This window comes from Pseudopodoces humilis, chromosome 16 (assembly GCF_049639895.1).
Source record: "Pseudopodoces humilis isolate 2021_Gansu_Grassland_sample_001 chromosome 16, ASM4963989v1, whole genome shotgun sequence".
Classification (NCBI taxonomy): domain Eukaryota; kingdom Metazoa; phylum Chordata; class Aves; order Passeriformes; family Paridae; genus Pseudopodoces; species Pseudopodoces humilis.
The window spans coordinates 9,893,699-9,915,889 of NC_142215.1; the positions used below are offsets into that span (position 1 = coordinate 9,893,699).

Below are 22,191 nucleotides of genomic sequence, written 5' to 3' on the forward strand. Positions count from 1 at the left end.
AGGAGTACACAGGAAGTGATGGTCCTCTCCAAACACACATACATGTTACAGAGAAGGCCTAAAATAAATACAAATAAAAGCAGATAACAAAAGATCAGCCCTCTTTGTTCTGTTTGCACTGTGTATCAGGCAGTGCCACTGCAGATAGCTGGTGCCCAAAAATTTCGAAACCAACTGTGATCTCTGACATCTATTCAAAGACAAACATGGCTTCATTTTCAGTGCAGCCACTTGGTCTGTCTCAGGAAAGGCCTCTCAGTAAAGAAAAGGAGAGGAATCCAGGGTCACTGGCTACCCTGGGAAATTAAGGCCACTTTCCCCCTCTCTGATATGCAACTTTTCTTTCTATATGGCAGGAAACAAGTTGGTGGTTTATTTGGGATTTTTTTGATTTTTGGGTGGGGAGTGGTAACTGCACAGGAAGATTAAAGTTAATTCTGTTCAAATATAAAACATTTTAATCTAATGCTCATATTGGCAGCTTCATTACAAGTTAGCTATTCAGGAATCTGATTTTCAGACCTCTTTCTGCCACTGAAGCAAAAAGCGCAGAAGTGATAGGTTGAGATTACATGCTCAATTATACTCACTACTAGTCACATAGGATTTCATGAGATATTTCTCAACAGTTTTAAAGTAGTTTGAGATTATATTTTATCAAAATTGTCAGTAACTGGAAGTGTTTATCTGGTTGTGATATAATAGTTACAGCCCTCAAACACTGAGTAGGTATATCTGACTGAGCCCAGCGTACACATTGCTTGATTATGCATTTATTTCAAAGAAGTGAAGATAAATGTGGCAAAAAAGGCAAGAATTATGAGGGCATAGGTGTGTCTTTAGGGAGAGAGCAAGGCAAAGGGTGGGTAAGATTTGGAACCAGCAACTTAGCTTGTCTCTGCCAGTGATTTTGTGATTTTGAGACGTAAATCAAAAGCCCTGTGCCTCAGTTTCCCCTCCTATGCTGTGAGACCAGCAGTACTCAGCATTAGTAACTTAACCAGAAAATAATGCACTGGAGATGTTCAATATCTTCACAAACTTGCGCCTCTCTCAGGCAGGTTCCTTCCATGATTTGCCCACAGAAACTCAAGGAAAAGCAAAGCTGACTTAGCTCCACATGCTCAAGTGTAACCCCAACATGCACAAGTGTAAGCCCAGCCCAGCCTTCTCCCAGGGCCCAGCCTGCAGTGCCTGGGCTCCCAGGTACTGGATCATTTCTCTGCAGCAACACAGTTGAGCAAGTTTTGTCTCTTTGGAAATAATTCACATGAACTCCCTATCCAAACCAGCAGAGAACCAGATGACGTGCTCCCTTCCCAGCTAGAAGATTTTGCTACAAATATTCACCAAGTTTAAATGGTCCTTTCTGCGATTTTGTATGCCCAGGTCATTTTCTGAGAGCCAAAGAGCTTTTCCAGCACAGAACCCTGGGGTCTCTCAGTCCTGGGGCACCTCTGGCCAGCCCTCCCTGCCCAGCTGGGAGCAGGACGGGAATGGGGAGAGGACTGTACCAATCTTTGCCCCAGTTATTAACAAGGGCTTCTTATTACAGCAGCTTCAAGGGCTCTTTTTTCCATCATTCCTTTAATTCTCTTGGGAAAAAAAAAATCTCTGATCACTAATTGCCATTTGTATTTTAAGAGAGAAGGCAAGGGGCCTGCCTAAAATATCAAATTGCTTTGCATTTTGTTTTTTCCCCTGGTTTCTCTTTACAGGTCACCCATTTAGTGACATATTAGCTATGTTCCAGAGTAGGCAAACCCAGCCTTCTGAAGTCTGCTTGCATTAAATACCAGGCAAAAGTGCTGTATCTCATTATCCATGTAGGTGTCCATGTTATGTCTTCCGCTTTGATGGCATTCTGTGGCAGTAATTTTCACAGGTTTTTTTGGTTTTGAATTGGCCATTTCCTAATTTAAAACAGAGCAATCAAAGGAAACTCTTTCCACATACGCAGCATAACATAACTTTCCTATGGTTGCTGTGGAGAAGCAAACTCACAAGGTTTTCAGCTTCAACCTTCAGCATAAACCAGACATCTGTTTCGAGTTTTGTCAGATCACAGGAAGGATAGCCCACAGCTTGGTTTACTCCAAACTAATTTAGGAAATCAGAACTCTCCCCATGGATGAGTCACAAGCTTCTTGGGCAATGACAGGCCAGACACATTTGTCTCTGCAGCTTGGTGGTTTTCCCTGTGAAACGGGTGACGGCTCTTTCCCCCATCTGGAGGATGCAGCCCCAGTACCAAGCCCGTTTGTGCATCTGCGGTCCTGATGTCAAAATCCAACGGGAAGGGAACGGAAAGGATGAAAAAGAAAAGGGAAAGTGCAGAATGGGTCTAAAGATGGCTTTGAAGTTCAGCCCAGGAGTGGAGATCAGGAAGTGAGAGCTGTAATTGCAGCTGGGTATCAGTTTCCTTTTTTATTTCAGGATTGCCCACAGCATGCTGGAGTTTCTGCCTCAGAAAGCAGGCAGGAACAACACTCACCTCTACAGGAGAAGCTGCTGTTTAATGGAAGAGCCATAGAGACAAAACAGCTCTTTGCATTTCTAATGCAGAGGCAAACAAAGTACCTTGAACATGTCTGAAATTACAATTGCTACTTCTGGACCAGCCAGGAAAGTGAAAAACTCTTTCTTATTTTGTTTCCTAAGGAAGTTGCACTGTATTGCTTTGGGCTCTGCCTGAGTTCCTTGAAATGGGGCCAGATTCAAGTAAACTCAATAGAAAGGAGATATCAGGTTCTCAAAAGTAGGTGGTCAGCAGACCAGAGGGGTCCTGCAAATATCCCCAGACTGGGAGGCTCCCAGCTGAGCTCCCACCATCAAGGGAAGGCACCAGTGTCACACACAGGGTGCATTTGACATCAGTCTGGGGGCAGGTTTATTCCAAGCTGCCTTGAGCCTGGCAGTGCTGGCCATTAGTGACACCCAGCACTGTTCAGACCTCACCAAAATGTTCAGCTGCTCACATGGAGGGAGCAAGTATAAATCTGGGACCTCAGATCTGACAGGCCTTTGACCCAAGCCCTGGTAAGGCTGCCCTTTATGGAGGCTGCCCTGGCCTGGCCCTTCCAAGCTGCTGCCTCAAGCAGATGTGTCAGAACAGCTTAATAGACATGCTGCTGTAACTTTAACGCTATTAGCCAACATTAAACAAGGTTTAAATTTTTTTTCCTTCCCAAGATAAGCTGCAAGGCAGGGATCAGGGCTGCTGTGAGAAAACATGGACTCTTGGTATAGTGAAATAAACCTGTTTGTTCCAGCTACAAAAGGTTGTGAGCTGTACTCAGGGGCCCAAGTTATCAGGGAAATGACAGCATCTTGAAGACCATTGCAAAGGATTTAGGTTTTGGTATTTGCTAGGCATACCTTGAGTGTTTGACCATTATAAATCTTTTCTTGTTTAGGAAAGAAATCTCATTTTTCATGATATTGTGCTTATCTTTTAGCAGAAGCAGGGACAGGATCTCAATATGCTGGTGTTTGCAGACAGCAGTGGAGTACAGCCGTCTCTCGGCTTCACAGTGAAGAAAACGAGCTACAATTGTGAAATCATTGCCTAACAATTGATAAGGACAACTGCTGCAATCCTCTCCCTGCCTCCCCTTGGCCAGCATCCCAATTACCACATTACTGGATATATAGAAAAGAGAATGGCAACGTGGTTAAAGTACAAGCCACACACATAAAAGACAGAGAATTTATCTCCATGTCTAGTCTGGTTTCCTTTCACCTTTGGCCAAGTAATTCAGTCTTTGCAATTCTTTTTCCTCCTTTCATGACAATATTTGCCATCCTTCTGACAGCCCTTGGGTTCTCCCAAGAAATGGGGCTTCGTAAATAAGATTGGGAGAGAAACCTGTCCCTTCAAAGAAAGCTGTGTCAAGTACCTCATACAAGGTGCTGCAGGAGACTCTTTTAGGAGGCCTTTGCTTTGCAGAAGAATGAGGTTTCTTCATGCCTTGTTTCAAACCAAGACAGTCATCCCCATTTCACCCTCCTTTTCAGGAGCTCCCTAGGGCACAACAGCACCTTGCAGCATGAGATGCCAGCAATCCCAAGAAAAGTTCAGCCCACTACAAGACCAAAGAAATTTGGTTCACACATTCTCACCCTGAAATGAAGAGGGATGTATGCAATTTCTCAGTCTCCAAAATTTATGACCTGAGAACAGCAAGCCCACACCCCCTATTGCCACTGCCACACTGAAGGATGCAATGACTGTTTTCTCCCATGAGCGAAAAGCCTGTGGTAAACCAAATACTTGTATGTATTAAGTATTAGATAAATACTGATGAAGTGTTAAGTAATGGCACTTTCAATGATATTTAAAAAACCCCAAATGTTTTATCACTGCCTATTCCACACGGATGCCCCATGCTCAGTGACAGATGTATTGCTCCCTAGACAACTGCAGGACAAAACCTCACAAGTTCTGCATGAGCTGAGTAACAAAACCTGGCTCACTGAACTGTAGCTCCCTTGAACACAGCTCAGTATTACAACTAGATAGGGCCAAACTCTACCCAGCATTCCTATAAACATCAAGCAGGTCACCCAGCAGTTATTTCAGTGCCTTGCTGACTCAGAAGTAATATAGACAAAAGAGGAAACAGGAGAGACTGTGTTTGGATTTACAGTTGCTGTTCAAAAGTGCAGCATAAATGAGGTTCTACCAAGATGATATTTTAATTTGCAAAAGAGATAATGTGCAATTTGCAAGCAATCCCTGCTTCTGTAGAAACTTAAATTGCATTTTGATGAGTTGGGTTTTCTTAAGGGTACTGTGAATAGATTCTAGTTCATCTTAAATTCTAGTTCTTCCAAATACATTTTGTATTTCTAAGAGCAAGGGGTATATTTTCATTAACTGAAGGAAATACTCTAGAAGTCATCTGAGGGAACAGGAACTGCCAAGATAGACCACATCATCCACAGAAATCTCACCTGCATTGGGTCTCAATAAAATACCAGTATTTGGTTTTAATTTCTTGTAAAGAAGGAGGCATAACTGAACCCCAAGAACATATCTAAAAGAAGAGGGAACAACTCTATAAATATGTGGCTTTTGGACCATAATTTTAAAGTTAATGGCTATATCAAAACATGTGATGCTCAGCCCATGTGAGGGAGGTTTAAAAAGGCAACAATCATCCTCATGTGGCCCTGATTTGATTTCTGACAACATATGTAAGCCTAAACAATACAGCCACCCCTTAAGGAAACGTCTGTGTCCCTACACTCAGAGACATTGTTTTCATGTGTATGGATATGTACTTTTTTGATGCTGAGAAATAACAGTTTATGTATTATCAAACAAATTAAATCTACAGCTGGGAAAAATCTTGAGGTGTTTTCAAGGACTTTGATCAAAACCTCATCAGAAACAAGTACACGAAAAATGGTTCTAAAACATCACTTAGCATAGGCTGGAGGAAAGCTATTGGTGTCACAGCAGCACCCTCTAGTGTTTCTGTCACTGGGCTTTGACAGCGCTTTGGTGTTGGGATTAAACTTCCCTTGTCCTAGACACAGCTCACAATAGGTTCACAACATCAGCATCATCTTATGGACAAAATGAGACACAGGTGGCTGTGGAGACAAATCCACCATTACTAACAAATATTTTAAGAGAGAGCTTGCAGTGAGCTGTATTAACAGCACCTAGAGCCCAGTAACTCCCAAATTATGGAAATAAAGACCAGTGCAAAGGTGGAGATTATTTTTTGGTTGTTCAGTGGAAAAGAAATGAGGCTGCTCCCACAGACTCCAAGTAATGTAGAGACAGAGCCCAAAATTAACAACTGTGAGACTGCTGTGTTTTACCCCCAGGCAGCAGTGAAGCCCCACGGAGCCTCTTGCTCACTTTCCCTGGTGGGATGGGGAACTGGAAAGGTAAAGGTGACAAAGCTCATGGGTTGAAATAAACAGTTCAATGGGTAAAGCAAAAGTTGTGCAGACAAGGAAGGCAAAATAAGGGATTTATTCACCACTTTCCATGGGCAGGCTGCTCAGGAGAACAATGCAACTTATCTTTTTAGATAAGAAACAATTCTTAAAGTACCAGCACCAAGCCAGAGAGGATGTGGAAAGAAGGTAAAGTCTCTGAGGCAGGAATAACCTCCTGTTTGTATGTGGAGTTCATGGTTGGGAATGCTGAGGGCCAGTGTGAGACAAACTGCAGGAAGGGAGGGGGGTGTTTGCCCAACTTAGTGGGCAAAAGAGAAAGAATGTTTTTTTTCCAGTCAGTTATTTGAGCTGTCTGTCCTAGAAGAAGAAGGCTAAACATGACTTTACAAACAGTTAATGCTCTCATAAAGTCAGGGAGCAGCTGCGAGGCAACCAAGCCACAGTGACCACCAGCCTTTCTCCACCTCATTCCCTGCAGCTGTAGGGAAAGCCCAGGAGGAATTAGGTTGCTTTAGTGCTCCACAGAGACACACCCATCCAAACCTGTTAACATCCCGGCCTTCATCCCATTACATGCAATTTTCAGACTATGCTTTTCTCCAAGTGCCTCACCTGGGAAAAGGCCACAATTTTATTCACACTGGGTTTGTCACTGCAGTGTCTAATACCCCAGACAAATGAGGTAAACATCCAAAACTCCCTAAAGATAAGTACTGGAATGTTAAAAACAAAAAATCCTCTGATGCAGTAGAGCAGGTAAATTACATGTTGGGAAACACCAGTGAGATACCAACACAAAAACACAAACCAGTATTTCTACACTTGCTTTTCTACCCGCAGAAGTATAGTTTAATCTATAAAGTCCTTTAATGATCATCCCTGTAGATAACAGATTAACATACCTGAGGGAGTAGCTCAGTCTGCCAGCTGGAATCACCCTCATGTTTCCCTCTGTGGGTCTCAGACAAAGAGCTTCCCCCTCATTCTTGTCTTTTGAGACATAGAGTGAGCAGAGAGGGTATAAACTGTTACAGAGCATGCCTTGGATTTTGTAGTTCATTTTTTGTGGGGCTTCACAATACATCACACTCCCAATCTTAGGAAAACAACATAGCAGAAAAAACTATTTGGAAGGTTGTGTTTCTCATTCATATATTTGACTTTATTAAGTCATAACTTGTGACAATTTGCTATAAACTAATGAATGAACCACTAACTTGGGACATCATTCATAATCATAAAGCTATTTCCTGCCTGCTTAATTAAGCTCAGAGAATGCTCTAGCAGAAGGAAAGCAGAAGCAGACCCTCTTGGGAAGTGATAAATGCTGGAGGCTGCCGGGTATCCTGACAGCTTCAGCACAGCTAAACACATTGCATTGCTCCCTAGCAAGAATAAAGTGCCTCAGTCTGGAACAGGGAAATCAACTCTAGAAGCATTTTTAACTACCAGAAATATACATGGATCCAACACTCAAATTTCCACCTGCACTTCATAATGCCAGAAGAAAATATTCTGCAATGGCCTTAATTTCTGACCTAAAGACCAAGAGTAATTTTAAATGGAGGCAAGTAGACATCAGCTTACCCGTGTTAGGCATTAAGAGCACTTGCAGGACTGTCCACCAGGCTTTCCAGTTTGGGTTTTTAATCATATGGGTGGCAAGTAGTGGAGCCAAAAGAGAGTATTTTAGGCAGAAACACACAGAAAACACTGAAGCAAGAAACAACCAATTTCTGCTAGGACAGACATAGCTCAAAGCAGCATTCTTTCCCTTTTGCCCACTAATTAGGGCAAACACTTATCTAATCTAAAAAGCAGACATGAAGAGCCTTTATTACAGGCATCTCTGTGAGTACCCATGCCTTATCATAAACAGCCTAGTTTTGGCAGGAAAATGAGAAGAAATCCCAACTCCCCAGGGCCCCTGCCCAGGGAGTGGTCAGCTAATGCCCTGCAGCTGATTGAGCCCACCCTGAAAACCATTCTGAATTGGCCAACTGATTTATCATCTCCCTTTAACAGCTCTAACTGCAGCTTTAGACTGTGTTTTGAAAGCTGAAGCTGACCTTCACAGAAGCAAGTATTTAAGGCCTGCATAGCCAGTGAAAAATAATTATGGAGAATTCAAGTCCAGTCCCCATTCAGTTTGCTTTATTTACATATAAACTGCAGTCTGGCACAGAGGTGGTCAAACATTATCATGCCTGCTTCCTGTGGCAAATAGGATCTTGTTGCCCACATGTAATTTAGCTTCATAAAATTGCTTGTAATTCAATATCAGAGCAGAAACTAAGCCTGTTTCTCACTGCAGACTCCCATTTCCATGTTCTTGTCTAACCAAAACCAACTGTGACACAGGCTGACCTCCCTCTCTGCAAGAATAAAAGTAACTTGGAAGATTATATGTATTAGTATTATGTGGTGGCACACACCATAACACTATTATATATCATGTTCCCCTCATCATTCCTCTGAAAGTTTTGCCATCTCTGTATTACTCCCTCTTGAACAGGTTACTGGGGAAAATGTTCCCTCTTATCAGCATTTTTCAAGTTATTCTGCTATAAAGAAAGCCCTTTAGAGCTTTAAAATTTACCTTTGAACTTTTTTTATCATTGCATTCCACTTCATAAATTCTCTCCTGTAGCTGCACAATCATATCTCCAGCTAACATAGATAGCGCTGCAGAGATTGTAAGACAGGGCAGTTTTACATTTGGCAATTCAGACATGCACATCCATCCAAGGGACATTTGTAAACATACCTGTGAATAAACTGCTCCCTGCACTGGTGGGAAAATATAACTGTTCCAGCAGAGATACAAACTTTGTCCTCCCTGGTCTTGTGCTGCAGAAGACTTAGAGAGAATCCCACATTGTTCCTACATAGTTCTTGCTTTTGTAGGCTGGAGCAGGTTCCAGGCATTTACTGCTTTACCCTCACTGTACCTCATGGAGTACCCATGTGTAGTTCCCTTGCAACTTCACATGGAAATGGATGGGCTAATTGACTGCTTTATTGTCAGTGAAAGAGTCAGGTCTGATAAAGTCCCAAAAATATTCACAGCACCAGATCCTGCTCTGTTCAAAATGATGGCAGTAACACTTCCTCAGGTCAGTGCATTCCTGCTACTGTGTGTCTACAATCTGTACTCTGACACTACTGCTGATATTGAACAGGATGCTCCTGCTCAAATGGAACAACTTCTCTGCCTTTCACATTGAAGGAAAGATGATTTAAGAGAAAGGTCTGTTCCCAAACCAGTCAAGGGATCCATGGATTAAGAAAAAGAACTTGTATTACTGGCAGAAAAAACCCCAAACAACTTCAGAAACATAATGGTGGTGTGTTCAAGCTGAAAGACTTGCTACTGTGTGCACAGTTTAAGATTTAAAAAAAAAAATTAAAAACATCATTTAATACACTACAAAAAAAAAAAAAAATTGGAAAAAGGCTGAAGTGTTTATAATGCCAGAGTGTCACAGTGTCATGTGTAACATGACATGGAGGCATCCAGGGTGCACGTCTGTTCTTAATCCACATTTGGCCAGTTTCTAGTGGCTTCAACCATAGCTGCTGCTATCTTATGGCAAGCACAGACCCACAGACATTTTGGCACTGCAGCATGCAGAGCACTGGGAGAGATGACCTGCTGTCTAATGCAGCTGCCCAGCTCCAGTGCCAACAGTGGAAAACAAAGCTTGGTTAGAGGAAGACTCAGACAAATTTCCATTGTCTATAAAGCCTTGATTTTAAAAGAAAAATAGACACCATCTCTACCTCGTTAAGTACTGGCAGCTTTCTAATCACCTCATTCCATTTTGCATATGTCAAAGCATTCTAGATTGTGGATATTTGACCTGTTTAGCCCTACCCAACTCTCAAACACACCTCACAGCTTGTATGTGAGCAAGTTCTGCCTGACATCTTTTCTGTCAGGGTACACTGCATTGTAATTGCAGATTCCTCCATGGTGCAGCAAGAAATATTAGTGGTATTTTCCCCCACCAGTCATACTTCAGTGAAAAACAGAAGTAGAAACATGGTATATGAATATGTATAATGCAGAAAAACTACAAAATGTTTCTGCATTATACAAGAGTTTAAGATGTTACCTATTTTACAGGGGGAAAAAAATTCCGTGTGTATTTTGTCTCCATCCAGACATTTCATACTTTCACGTTAATAGAAGGGCAACAAATTGAGAATGCAAAAAACTTTATTAGCATAAAAAGTACATATTCAGGAATCAAAACTCAAATTCCTCCATGGCATCAGGCATGTTTGATACGTATTTCTGTATCTGCTACAGCTGAAGGAAGTCTGGGTTGTAAGATGTCAGAAGCTTAAGGTTGGGGGAGTTATTGTTGGGGGGTTTTTTTGTGCCTCTTTTAAGTTATGTAAACAACTCAGAGTTATACCTGTACAAGCAGAATATTAGCTATCACTTGTACACTTAAAAGTTAAATAAAACCCAATTTCAGCAATACAAAAAGCAGTATAAAAAAGTACTCAGGTGCATGACATGCATCAGAAGAAAATGTAGAAGAACACAGCAAGTAAGTGAACTGAAAATTCTCTGTAAATATCTGTGTGGCTAGACATGAAAAACATGATAAAATTACTTGGTTCCCTAAGAGATCTATACAGTTGCATCTACTTCAACTTCATTAGACATGAATATATTAGAACAATGAAGTGGGTTAAAAGGAATAAGAAAAGTTTACTCAAGTTTCACATTTCAAGCTGCCTATTTGATAAGGTAACTAGACAGAGGTAGATATCCAGTATTAATGGCCAAGCTATTCTAACAAGACCTTTTAGCTATCTTGTCAAGCTTTTACTTTCAAAGCCAATGTGAAAAGGCTTCATAGATGGAGGATGTCTTTCAAAAAGGCAGCCAGAAAACCTGTATTGCTGATGGAAGTAGTTTCAATTATCCTACTGAAAGTGAAGGGTATTTAAGAATAAAACATTACCCAGACCATTATGAGGACACCACTTACCAAGCACTAGAGCTCATGCAGCCATTTTAACAAGAGTGACAGTGATTTGCTCATTTCCTATGCCTATTTTAGAAGCTGAACCATTGCTGCCTATTGGGCTCATTCCTAGTCCAAGTAGGACTGCAGGGTGCCACGGCGGCGGATGTCACATGTCCAGCAGTGGAAGCCACCTCCCAGAGAATTGGCATGGCGAATGTTCACTTTAATAGTAGAAATGCCTGGAAGAAATATACAAGGCAGACTTAAAAATTAGATTCTCAGCCTTAATTAATCAGAACATTAGATGATACTTTATCAGATCATATGGCTAGATGTGAATGTGGAAGGTATTTCCTACTAGTTTGTTAAACATTTGTTTTCCCAAATTCTAGGCAGAGAACAAACTAGGAACATAGCTGGCTTGTTTATTCTGGTGATACCCACAGGAATACACAGTGCCTGAAGCACAGCCAGTGTCTGATGTGTTATGACATGCCAGGACTAAAAAGATATATTCAGGTTTTGCAGTATGTGAAGAATTAGCTGAAATTCTGCTACAATGTATGATCAGGACACATTTTCATAAATATGCGTGAGTATTTATGATTCAGACATTGAATGTGCTCTTGCAAGTGCCTCTCAAGAAAAGAAATATTCAAGGTAGATAGCTCTGAGTCCCTCTTTCTCTGAAAGGGAAGAGGCTCTTCCTAGCCCTTCTTTTCAGCTCTGATGGATGTTTCAGCTGTGGCTCAGCTTGTACATCCTAACAGAAGGATCAGACAATTTCTCTGTTACAGAGTTTGCCCTTTTGCTTCTCAGCACTTTCAGGAGCTCAGGAGCAGCTCAATAGAATCTGTCCCCTAGGTCAGCTACAGTTTTATTCCCAGTAGACCCATCTCAGTCCTACAAACTTTCTGACTACCAGTATTTATTTAGAACTTACATAGACTGTGAAGTTCAAGGGTGAAAGATAAGCCAGGATTAATATTAATAGCCTCATTCTTTAAGTACTTTCAAGTATTTTTAAATCTTCAACTTTGGTCGTGCAATAAAACAACCCAAGATTGAGCAGCTGTGCATAACAATATGTTCAAATATAGTTCTCCTGTCACTGCATCTCTGAAGGAATTCCACACTATCATGAACTTACATCTCACAGGACTGAGATTCTCCATAAATGAGCAGAAATACCTGGGTCAACTGGTCTTAATTTGACATTTTAAAGTACAATGAGTTTGCAACTAGAAAAATCTGAAAGCATTTTGGCAATGATGGATTCCCAACTCTGTATCATTCAACAATAGGTGCACTCAACCTCTGCAAGACAGATGTAGACCTCAGACTGGACAGTTTACATTAAAAATGCTCATTCAAAGGCATCCTAGCAATAACTTTAGTTGCTACTCATACCTTTATGTACTGCAAGCTGTAGGGGGCAAAAGAAGACCATATTTCTATGACTGAAGTATTCAGGAGAAAAATCACTGAAGTATTCTCACTTGCTAATCCAGCTGTTTGAGTAGCTTTTCCAGTGCTGGCTGCTTCGACTAATTTAAGTGAAACCTTCATTTACCCTGGCTGGTAGCACAGTAATTTTAAGTGTATGTGGAAGTGTGTTAGGACATACCCAGCTTTTCAAACATCTTCTGAATCGATGTCTCATTGGCATCCACCATCACACGTTTCTCATCCAGCATTAGGACATTCATGGAGAGCCACTTAGAAGACATCCACAGAGGGTGATCTAAAACAGGAGAATAAACCTTGTACTGTACCAATATTACTCCATATTAATGCCCTCAGGGGTGCTCTTGGAATCCTTAGAAAAGGAAGGGTGACTATACCATCGGGGATGAGTGGCACTGGAGGTTGAATCACAGTCCAGCCAGCTTTCTTGAAGAGCTCAATCTGGAAGAGCAATTTAAATATATTCTCAAGAGGGTTCTTAGAGTATCACATTATGCCCTCCAACCTATGCCAGATTTTCCCAGAATATTCCAATATGCATGATACCCCCTGCCCTCAATTCACTATCCTGGCCCTCATTCAGCCTTCATCTACAAACCCAGCTTTCATACAAGCATTTCTTAAAAGCCTGGTTAGATTTTGCATACCAATAGCATATATTTGTATATATTTTATATATGCTAGATATGTTAAAGACAAAAGGTAGCATTTGCAGTTTGGAGCTTGTTAAGTAAATGTATTGGTAACAACCAAAACATGTTCAATTATCTTTTTTGTGTGTGTGTTATTTCTTCCCATATGATTATAAAAGCCATTAATATGAGTTACACTGATGTTTCTAACAACAAACCCATCAGAAATAACACAAAATGACCTTTCCTTCACACTTCTAAAGAAAATTAATATGCAGGTCATTTAACAAAGGGAACATTGTAAGGGCATCCCAAGGAATAATTTGTGTCTCTAAGATTTACACAAATAAGTTAAAATTAACAGGAAGATAATTTGGCGAAGGAGAACTGACTTTTCATCTTCATTGTCTGAGTAGTTGGCAGAGTATTCGCGAGTGTCCCAGCGTTACCACGGGGCGGAGCTCCAACCCCGAGCACGTAACAGCCAGCCCGGCCTGCCAGGGTTTTACAGGAAAGCTCCCTTTCATCGGCACCATTCAAGAAAAGCCCCCTTTCACTGCACCATTCACACACACCCCACCACCCCCCGCTCATCCAGAACCGCCAAACCAGTTTTTATGAAAGCAAGCTGCATTTAAATTTTGTGTCTACACAGACAGCAGTTTTCCCTGAAAAGAAGTCCCAGAGCATGAGTTTAATACAAGGAGACCAAGAAGAACATTCTCTTCCAAGTAACATTATAAAAAACTGTGGAAGGGAAAGGGGGATGAAAAAATAAGATTGTTTTAAAAATTAAATTCTCAGAATGGAGCTAAAGGAGGCAGTAATTCAATTAAACATTTGCATTAGACCACTAGCTCAGAGACTAACCCTGCTTTTAGGAGCTGTGCAGCGCCCAGCTCTATTCCTCTGACTCAGTGTCAGTGATTTCCATCACTGGAAATCTTCTAAAGCCATGGGGTTCCTCACAAAAATCCTCCAGCACTGCAGTGCAGGTAACATGACTGTAAAAGAGATGAGCTCTCACTCTCTGGAAGGCTTCCTGATCTCATTGTGCAGCTCAGCAATATTTACTTATTCTCAGTATAGTAGCAGGTTTTATAGAACTCTCCTCTTCCCTACTCATTCAGGCTGAATGCCTGAGCAAAAAATGGCAGCTTCCTGCCATTGGTTCAATTAATACCAAAGGAGAGGCTTCCAAAACAGGAATAAAAAGATTTCTCATCTGAGCAGCAGAAGCCCTTCAGTTTCTCTTAGGATACAATTAAAGTATTTAAGCAGTGGAAGTGTTCAGAGTAGTATACCCCAGATGCTTGCTTTGATACATTATTAAAAATTAGATTACTTCCATCATGTTTAACCATGGACCTAGGAAGCAACACACAGTGGAACGTGTGGCATAGTAATTACCCAGCAGGGAACTAACCCAGCTGAGTGGTTTTTAAACACAAAACACTTTCACCCCTTGTACATTCTCACCTGATGGCAGGGACGGTCTGGGTTAGAGAGCACCAGACCAGGCCCAATGATATTAAAAGTGGCATCAATGTGCATAGGGTTGGGATCCTTAAAGGATATTATATGCACTCTGTAGTCTGGTGCAAGGTGTCTCCTCATCCATTCAATACCCATGTAGTTTGTAACCTGAAAAACAGGACAAATTAAGCATTACTAGGCTAGAATATAAACTGCATCCAAGTTTAGTTTGTCCAAGGTTTTATTTCATTAAATATTTAAAGCAAATATAATAGAGAATTTTGTGCCTTAGGTAATCCCTTACTTGGAAGGACATCTTATCCTGTATATCAAACATTCTATCAAGAGCAATTTCTTTTGCCAACTCATTTTAATGCTGCTCAGGAATTTTAAAAGACAAAATACCGGTCATTAAGAGAGGTACCAAAACTGATGAAAGAAAGCTTTGTTTACCTGGCTCCTTTGTACAAAGATATCTCTTCCAGCTCTAATGAAGTCAGCAGCATCAAAGCATGGCTCAAATTCAGTAGTTACAAATTTTCCCTGAGCAGCCAGTTTATGCCTGTCTTCAACAGAGTGGATTGGATAATTCTAGTTGTAGAAAAGAGAACAGCAAGTTTAGGTTGGAGATGTTAAAAAAAAAGTTCTCAAATAATTTGTTAGCAGAGAGTAATTTGAAATTAGGAAAATATGTTAATATTGATAGCTACTGTGTGCCTTGGAGGTAGTTTTGTTACTTTTTATTAGAATAGAAAAGAGAATCTAAATGTGGTCATAAAAATGAAAGGCTTTAAGCACATTCAGGAATAGGTCATGAGATAAGAAACAAGAGTTATATCAAGAAATTAATTGCTCTTCAAAACCAGTGTGTGGATAATATTCTGACTTCATGATCAAAAGTATTCATTACCAGTGGAGTTTAATACCAGTCCAACAAAATCACTGAACAGTGACAGAAATACTGGAATGGAAGATATTTCCTAACTAATGTGGACCTCTTACTTTGCCACATTTTAGAATGGAGCAGAACTTCAAGCTAAAAGATGGATCTTTATTATTATAAATAATTTTAAAATTAACAAGGCAATTCAGATCACATGACACGTAAAAATCCAGCACAGATGAAAAATACCAGGTAAGTAGTTACAGGATCTAGACATTTTCTAATAGTGAAGGTGACTCTAAGGTAATTTTGTTTAACAAAGTCTCCTTCGTATCATTGATGACACTGTTCCCAGAAAGTTACAGTCATTTCACAGCTAGTTTACTGCATTTATTGTAAATGCTGTCACAAAGGCTCTGATGCATTTGGGGGCTTATAGGAAACTGCCAAAATTATCCAAGTCAAAATTACTAGGAAAAAAATGAAGAAACAATTCACTGAAATATTTGAAAGATAAATACAGTTTAGATCCTTCACTATTTCTTTTATGTAACATTCAAAATACCATGCAAAATAAGGATAATGAGTTGGGGTTTTTTTCTGTGACAAAATATATATTCTTTCCCAATTTCCTAATGCACCCCGGACACATGGACATTCTCAGAGAACCTTTATTCTTGAAAGTAATCTCTGTGATGTTTTTCTAGCATTCTTTCCTCTTTAGTAATGCTCAGTTACAGCCAGTAACCAAAACAATTCAAAGCAGAGGAATTCAATAGACACAACTTCCTGTTCCTTGTTCTCTAACTGCACACACTGAGTTTCAGCTGCAAAGGCTGCAGCATCGTTTGCATACACTAGAAAAAAATCAAGTCTACAGAGTTGCTTTGTGCCATCCCCCCCTCACAATTTTGTGAATTCTAAATATCAGGTTGAAACTATCAGCAAAATTCTGTATAATGAGTACTGAAATTCTGATGGAAAATTAGAACAGTACCTGATCATAGAGTTCATCTGCCATTGTGGGTTTGGGGGCAGTTGTCCACTTAGCACCACTGTTGAAATAATCTTTGATTAGTCGTCTATATGCCCTGTACTCAAAGAACCGAGCACGCCAAGCCATAGGTGCTTCAATAATTTCATTTCCCACCACTAACAGGATGTCTCTTGGCATGGCAGCATACATACCTGAAAGGAAAGTGGCCATTAATGAGACAAGTGTGCCTTTCTCAGCTCTTTTAGCTCAGGCACTTTTCTCTTTCTTCTTACCATTATTTCTATCCAAAATAATGGCAGAAATAATTCTTAGCAATGTGAGGAAGACAGCACATAATATCAGGTCCTTACATTCTTCAGTAATTTTTCAAAGTAAGGCTTTGCATTCAAAAAATGTGGAACTTTTGCTACAAAGCCTCACTCGTAACATATTCACAGCTAGATGAAAGCCATCCACCATGAAGCCTCCACTTCATAATTTGGCTAATGAAAATTAACTAGACCAAGGCTTATGCATTACCCAGATGACCTTCAAAAGTGATGATGGGCAGCAGAATTTCCAGGTGAACAGCATTTCTTTATATACCATCCTTTTAAAATGTAATAGCACAGAAGGGGAATTTGATGGAACACAGAACTATGAAGAACATAGTCCCATTAGACTTTTCCTTAACATTATCTGTTCCTTAACGAATTTAAATTCCACTAGAAAAAAAATAACACATTTAACATGAAAGAAACCTGAGGACTACACTTGATGCAAAGTTTGGTGAGCCAATGTGCTCTCACTGCAGATAACCAAAGCCATACATAGAGCAATGTGTGTAGGTAAAGGGACATTTAAATTTCCTTGACACTGGTGAGGATCTTCCTGGTAAAGTGTTGCCTCCAACTCTTTTGTTTTCTATAGTTTAAGATGGATCCAACTCCAGGATCCAACAAAGAGCTATCAAGAGGGTCAGAGGGACTTTGAGCACTTGACTTTCATGTGGCAAGTAGGGGACAAAGCAGAGACATTCTACAGCCACTTTGAGGGCCATGCCAGATTAGCACTTCTTGGCAGTGACAACATAGGGAGGGAACCTGGCAAGAGATGCTGGTGTGGGAACCTCAGATTGGGTATCAGATAAAGGTCTTTCATCAGGAAATTCACCCAGTACTGCAGGTGGTCAGCAAATCAGGTGGCAGAATCTCCATACCTGGAGATCTTCCAAGTCTTAGCTACAGAAAACAGTCACTGCCCTCACTTAGTGCTGGTGATAATCCTGCTCCTAGCTGGAAGGTAGGCCAGATGACATCCAAAATATCTCCAACAAGGGCTAAGCAAACAAAACCTTCAATAATGGAAAAACATTTACCTGTAGACTCAAAATCAGGTGTTTTATACTTCACAGACCAGTCAATTGGATCAGGCCTCTTGACAATAACACCTTCTCCCTTCAAAATATTGCACATCTCTTCAATTTCAGCAATAGCTTTTTTCACATGGTCTTTGGGGAAACTCTGGCCTCCAAACTTCTGGTAAAATCCCCAATATTTTTCATATGTGTTTGCCTAAAACAAAATGACATGAAGTGACAAAGAATAAGCACCAGTTATTGTAGTGTGAAGCAGATGCATAAGATGCAATTCTTAACATTTAAAGTTTTCTGTTCTTGATCCTAATATGTTGGAGTGTGCCTTTTATCTGATTCCTGCAGTATTTTAACTACATTACACTTCAGTATTAAGTGACCAGTGTTGCCAAGTGGCCATTTGGTCCCTATTACAGAACACTTGTGCAAACACCAAACATGGCAAACACTGTAGACTCTGCTATTTAATAAGGCTATCAGATATGTTTTTATATTAAAACAATCTTGAGCTCATCTGCAAAGTACACACATCTGTAGTCACCTTCTTACAACCTCACTTTAAGAATGTCACAATGGTGGCATCAGAAATTCTAAAGCCATCCCAAGTACAGGTAACATGCCTTGTTGGCCAGAAGGGGCCATATTTCAGGTGCAACAGCAGTCTAGAAGAGGCAAAAGATGCTAAATTCACCTGCAAGTGTTGGATTAAAGCATATTCAACACTTATAGACCTAAATCCTCTGCTGAAATGCTGTGATAGCTTCCGTAAATTAAAAACAAATTCAAAATAACGTCCCAGTTCTTATGGGTGAGAAAAACCAGACACATAATCAAAGTAAATGATGCTGCTTCTGTTTGATATATCTGATGTTCCTCTGTCATGTCAGTGTTAGCTGAGATGTAAGTGCATATGGAGCCCTTCTGGAATGACATCAGGAGGGGTCAGAACAGATCAGCAAGTTGGAGGGACTGCAAGGGGATGCAGAAGAACCTGCCCTTCCAAACATGAGGCTATCTCCTGACACTGCAGTCCTGACTACCTACCAGAACACAAAGTTCTCACCAAAATGAGAGTGATAATATTCCTTTGTGCTTGCATGGCCACTGAGCCTCAAGCAGAAGAGGCCATTGACCTGAAGGCATACCTGACCCCCTTTAATAATCCAGGCTATTGACTCTGTTCTCTGCTATTTCTGGATATTTGCCTCATGCTACAGAGGTAAGAGAAAGAAATTTTCCGGAAAGAAAACTCAGCCTTAGCATTTACACAGAGAGCCTCAGCATGGCCATCCTGCTCCTCCAGTACTGAAGTTTCTTCCCATCCTTCCTGAGGGAATTTGTTCTTTTTCTCTAAGTGAGGTCGTGGGTAATTTGATCACCTCAAACTAGCCAGCTGGTCAGAAGTCAACTGCAGATCACATGAAGTGCTTAGCATTCCTATGGAAACATGTTCTGCTAATGAGATGAAATTGTCCTGTGGATTGAAGCTGGTTATTTTCAGAGCCAGCCATGGTGCATGTGAATATCATCAGTCCCTAAGGGGTGCAGCTCCTCTCTCCACCACGTCCTCTAGTACTGCTTTTTTCAAACCTGAGGAACCACACTCATGTTGCACTAATGGGATGGTGTAATCTTAAAGTTACAACAGAATAAAGGTTAATACTGTAACACTGCTCATATTCCCTGCCTTCCAAATAACTGGGAAAAGTGTATATGGCTGGGACATGTATTTCATAGCAAATCAGGGTCGATATTTCAGGCCCCTTTGGTCACAGACATACAAGTCAGTTCAGAATGTTCAAAGAGGACCATGAATAGGACACAGAAATGACAACATGTAAAACAAACTCTTTCTTTTCAGAAGGAAATTTTATGAGTGTTCTGTAAGGAAAGATAGTCTTTAAGAAACAGCAGTATTGTTCCTTATCATTGCTATTTACTTGAAATATTTGTCATGGAAATAATTAACATTATCAAGATGTACCTTTAACCTAGTAAAGATAGTTAATAAATTTAGAACATAAAAACTTAAATTCAGATCAAAATTATTTTTGCCTAATTCAATAGTAAACACATGTACACACTCCCATCTTCTCACTCAAGATATAATGATCTGTGTTAATATCTCCTCACCCAAAATGCATTATTATTCACAAAATGTACTGAAAAGCATTATGGAATACAAAGCTGTAAGGCTCAACTGTTTGACTCTTAAATGCATCAGAAGAATTCATCTCAGCTGTGTGATTTTTCATTGAAGTGCTCATTTAAAAAAGGGCATCTTCCTAATTAATGTTAAGATTTTTCAAGTTTTCAAGTATTGTATTTACCTCTACATAGCCCATTTCAAGCTCTGGAAAGGATATGCAGTAAAGTGTCAGCTCATTAATATTCATCAGAGATGCAGGACTCCCTATTCAATTCTTTCCTTCCTCCTTCTTATGCCAAGCACATCATTCCCACATCACAGCAAAAACACTTGAGTACACCAAACCCTTGTCTCAAAGTAGAAGAGAACACTGAATGCAGCCATATTTCCTCTATTTAAATATTTAACCATTAAAAACCACATCCCTCACCAACACGGCTGTGCTGTAAAGTTTCACAGATGCAAGCAACTACCTTGAAAGAGTCCTCAAGAGTAAACACTACACCTTATGCATTGTAAACCTTTAGCAAATATTAGATATAAATTCCACATTTTCTGATTAAGGTTAGTTTTTAGTGTTTACCTTAACCTCCACGGAAAAAGGTGGGACACAAGCATTTTCAGCTCTTCCCACAATGACCTCTTCCAGTGGATCCCATTCATTGTATGAGCAAACAAGACAGTCCTTGGGCACAGGGCTCGTAGCCTTGTCATCAGCAGCACAGGTGTTCTGGGAGGCCGCAGCTGCCTGGGTGCTCTGGAAAGTTCGCTGCACCCATCCTGTAAAGGCTCCTCGAAGCTTAAAATAAAAATAAGAATGAAAATTATGCTTCCATTATCAATCATTACCAAATCATTACGAATGACGAAAAAAGTTCAGCCCACTAATGCCTTAACACTACAGACCCAGAGCAATGTGTGTTATTTGGAGTATTAACAGAAAAACGGCTTGTTTCAGCCATTCTAATTTGGTCACAGCCTAGCAGATGCTTAAAGGAAATTCTGCCTTTTAAGATACACTCAATTTAGAAGGGTAAGGAGATCAGAACACGGCGCTGGCAGACTGGGGCGGGAGGATGCTGTGTGAAGCTCAGCCCGCGGCCATCCCGCACCCTCCCGTCACGGCTCGGAGCGCCCGGGCGAACGGGGCACACGGGAGCCCGCCCGCGGAGCATCCTCAGCCCCAGCGCCGGGCCCGGATCAGCGCGGCACCAACCCTGGAGCCGATGTAATGCGCTGCCTCGGCCCCCCGGCTGCCCCCGCGCAGGCACCGCACTCGCAGCATCTTGGCCGGCCGGACACGCTGGGGCCGCTCCGCGCCGCTCCTCTTTATGCGCGCCCGGCCCGGCCCGGCCCGCCCCGCCCGCTGCTGCCGGGGCCCCGGGCGGGGCCGGCACAGCTCCCCCGGCGCTGCCCGGCTCCTGGCCCTGCTCCCCGCTCCCCTCACGGCTCCCCCGGCGCCGCCCGGCTCCTGGCCCTGCTCCCCGCTCCCCTCACGGCTCCCCCGGCGCTGCCCGGCTCCTGGCCCTGCTCCCCGCTCCCCTCACGGCTCCCCCGGCGCTGCCCGGCTCCTGGCCCTGCTCCCCGCTCCCCTCACGGCTCCCCCGGCGCTGCCCGGCTCCTGGCCCGGCTCCCCGCTCCCCTCACGGCTCCCCCGGCGCTGCCCGGCTCCTGGCCCGGCTCCCCGCACAGCTCCCCGGCTCCCCGCCCTGTTCTGCACCCGTGGGAGCAGCAGCTGCAGCGGCGGGGCTCGGAGGCAGCCCCGGGAGACAGCCTCAGAGCTGGTCGACTCCAACACACCTGGATTTCTTTTCCACGAAGGGCTCTTCAGCAGCAACCTGGCTTGGAAAAAGTCCCGTTTTAAAATTTTTCTCTAAAAAGTGTACTGAAGTGCATCATATGGTTGTTTTTAGTCATCAAGAACACATATTCTTCATGAAGCCTGTAGCTGACAAATTCAACTTAACCAAAAATTCCAACATTTCATACGTCAAGAATTCAGATCTTCAGACTACAACCTAAAGATTTTGTGATTCACCTAAAAAATATTTGAATTCTTTAATTACCAAAGGGGTGTTTCAAGAATATCCCAAACAATTTTGAATTCTGGCTTCTCAAAATCCGTATTGTGATATGATGAAAAGTCATCCTAAAATTAAAACCTAAACTGGGTAGCTCCTACTAGACCTGTACATAAGTTTCCCTGCAGAACCTCTCCATGAAAAAATCAACAGACTTATCTTCAAAACTACCTCTATCTCAACAGAAAGAGTCTACAACAAGAAATGTGTTTGCAGCCAGCTCTACTCCTATTTAGTATATCCCA

The 22,191-nt window shown here is 41.6% G+C and overlaps 2 protein-coding genes across 3 annotated transcripts in view; both read right to left on the bottom strand.

The window, feature by feature from the left end:
• Positions 1–7,754, bottom strand: part of PDE8A (phosphodiesterase 8A) — a 148,997-nt gene extending 141,243 nt beyond the window's left edge. The window contains exons 1-2 of one of the 2 annotated variants that reach the window (XM_088063320.1): positions 7,507–7,754; positions 6,822–6,909 (exon numbers count right to left, since the gene is read on the bottom strand). The gene's annotated coding sequence lies outside the window, so the exon portion shown is untranslated. The remainder of the gene's footprint in view (positions 1–6,821; positions 6,910–7,506) is intronic. The other variant, XM_005521539.3, reaches the window with a different exon arrangement.
• Positions 7,755–10,123: 2,369 nt separating this feature from the next.
• Positions 10,124–21,159, bottom strand: GATM (glycine amidinotransferase). Its single transcript, XM_005521537.3, has 9 exons — positions 21,082–21,159; positions 20,449–20,664; positions 17,720–17,915; positions 16,363–16,553; positions 14,936–15,073; positions 14,486–14,650; positions 12,752–12,815; positions 12,535–12,651; positions 10,124–11,146 (listed from the first exon to the last, which is right to left on the bottom strand). The coding sequence occupies exons 1-9, from the start codon at positions 21,148–21,150 to the stop codon at positions 11,034–11,036; spliced, it is 1,269 nt and encodes a 422-aa protein (XP_005521594.1). The 5' UTR covers positions 21,151–21,159; the 3' UTR covers positions 10,124–11,033.
• Positions 21,160–22,191: the final 1,032 nt, after the last annotated feature.

Excerpts from the sequence above, each read along its gene's own strand:
- GATM (XM_005521537.3), bottom strand. The coding sequence starts at position 21,150 with ATGCTGCGAGTGCGGTGCCTGCGCGGGGGCAGCCGGGGGGCCGAGGCA. Across the intron at positions 15,074-16,362 it reads CAGATGAACTCTATGATCAG|AATTATCCAATCCACTCTGT; the intron begins GTACTGTTCTAA and ends TTCTACAACTAG. Across the intron at positions 11,147-12,534 it reads GAAGATGTTTGAAAAGCTGG|GCATTTCTACTATTAAAGTG; the intron begins GTATGTCCTAAC and ends TATTTCTTCCAG.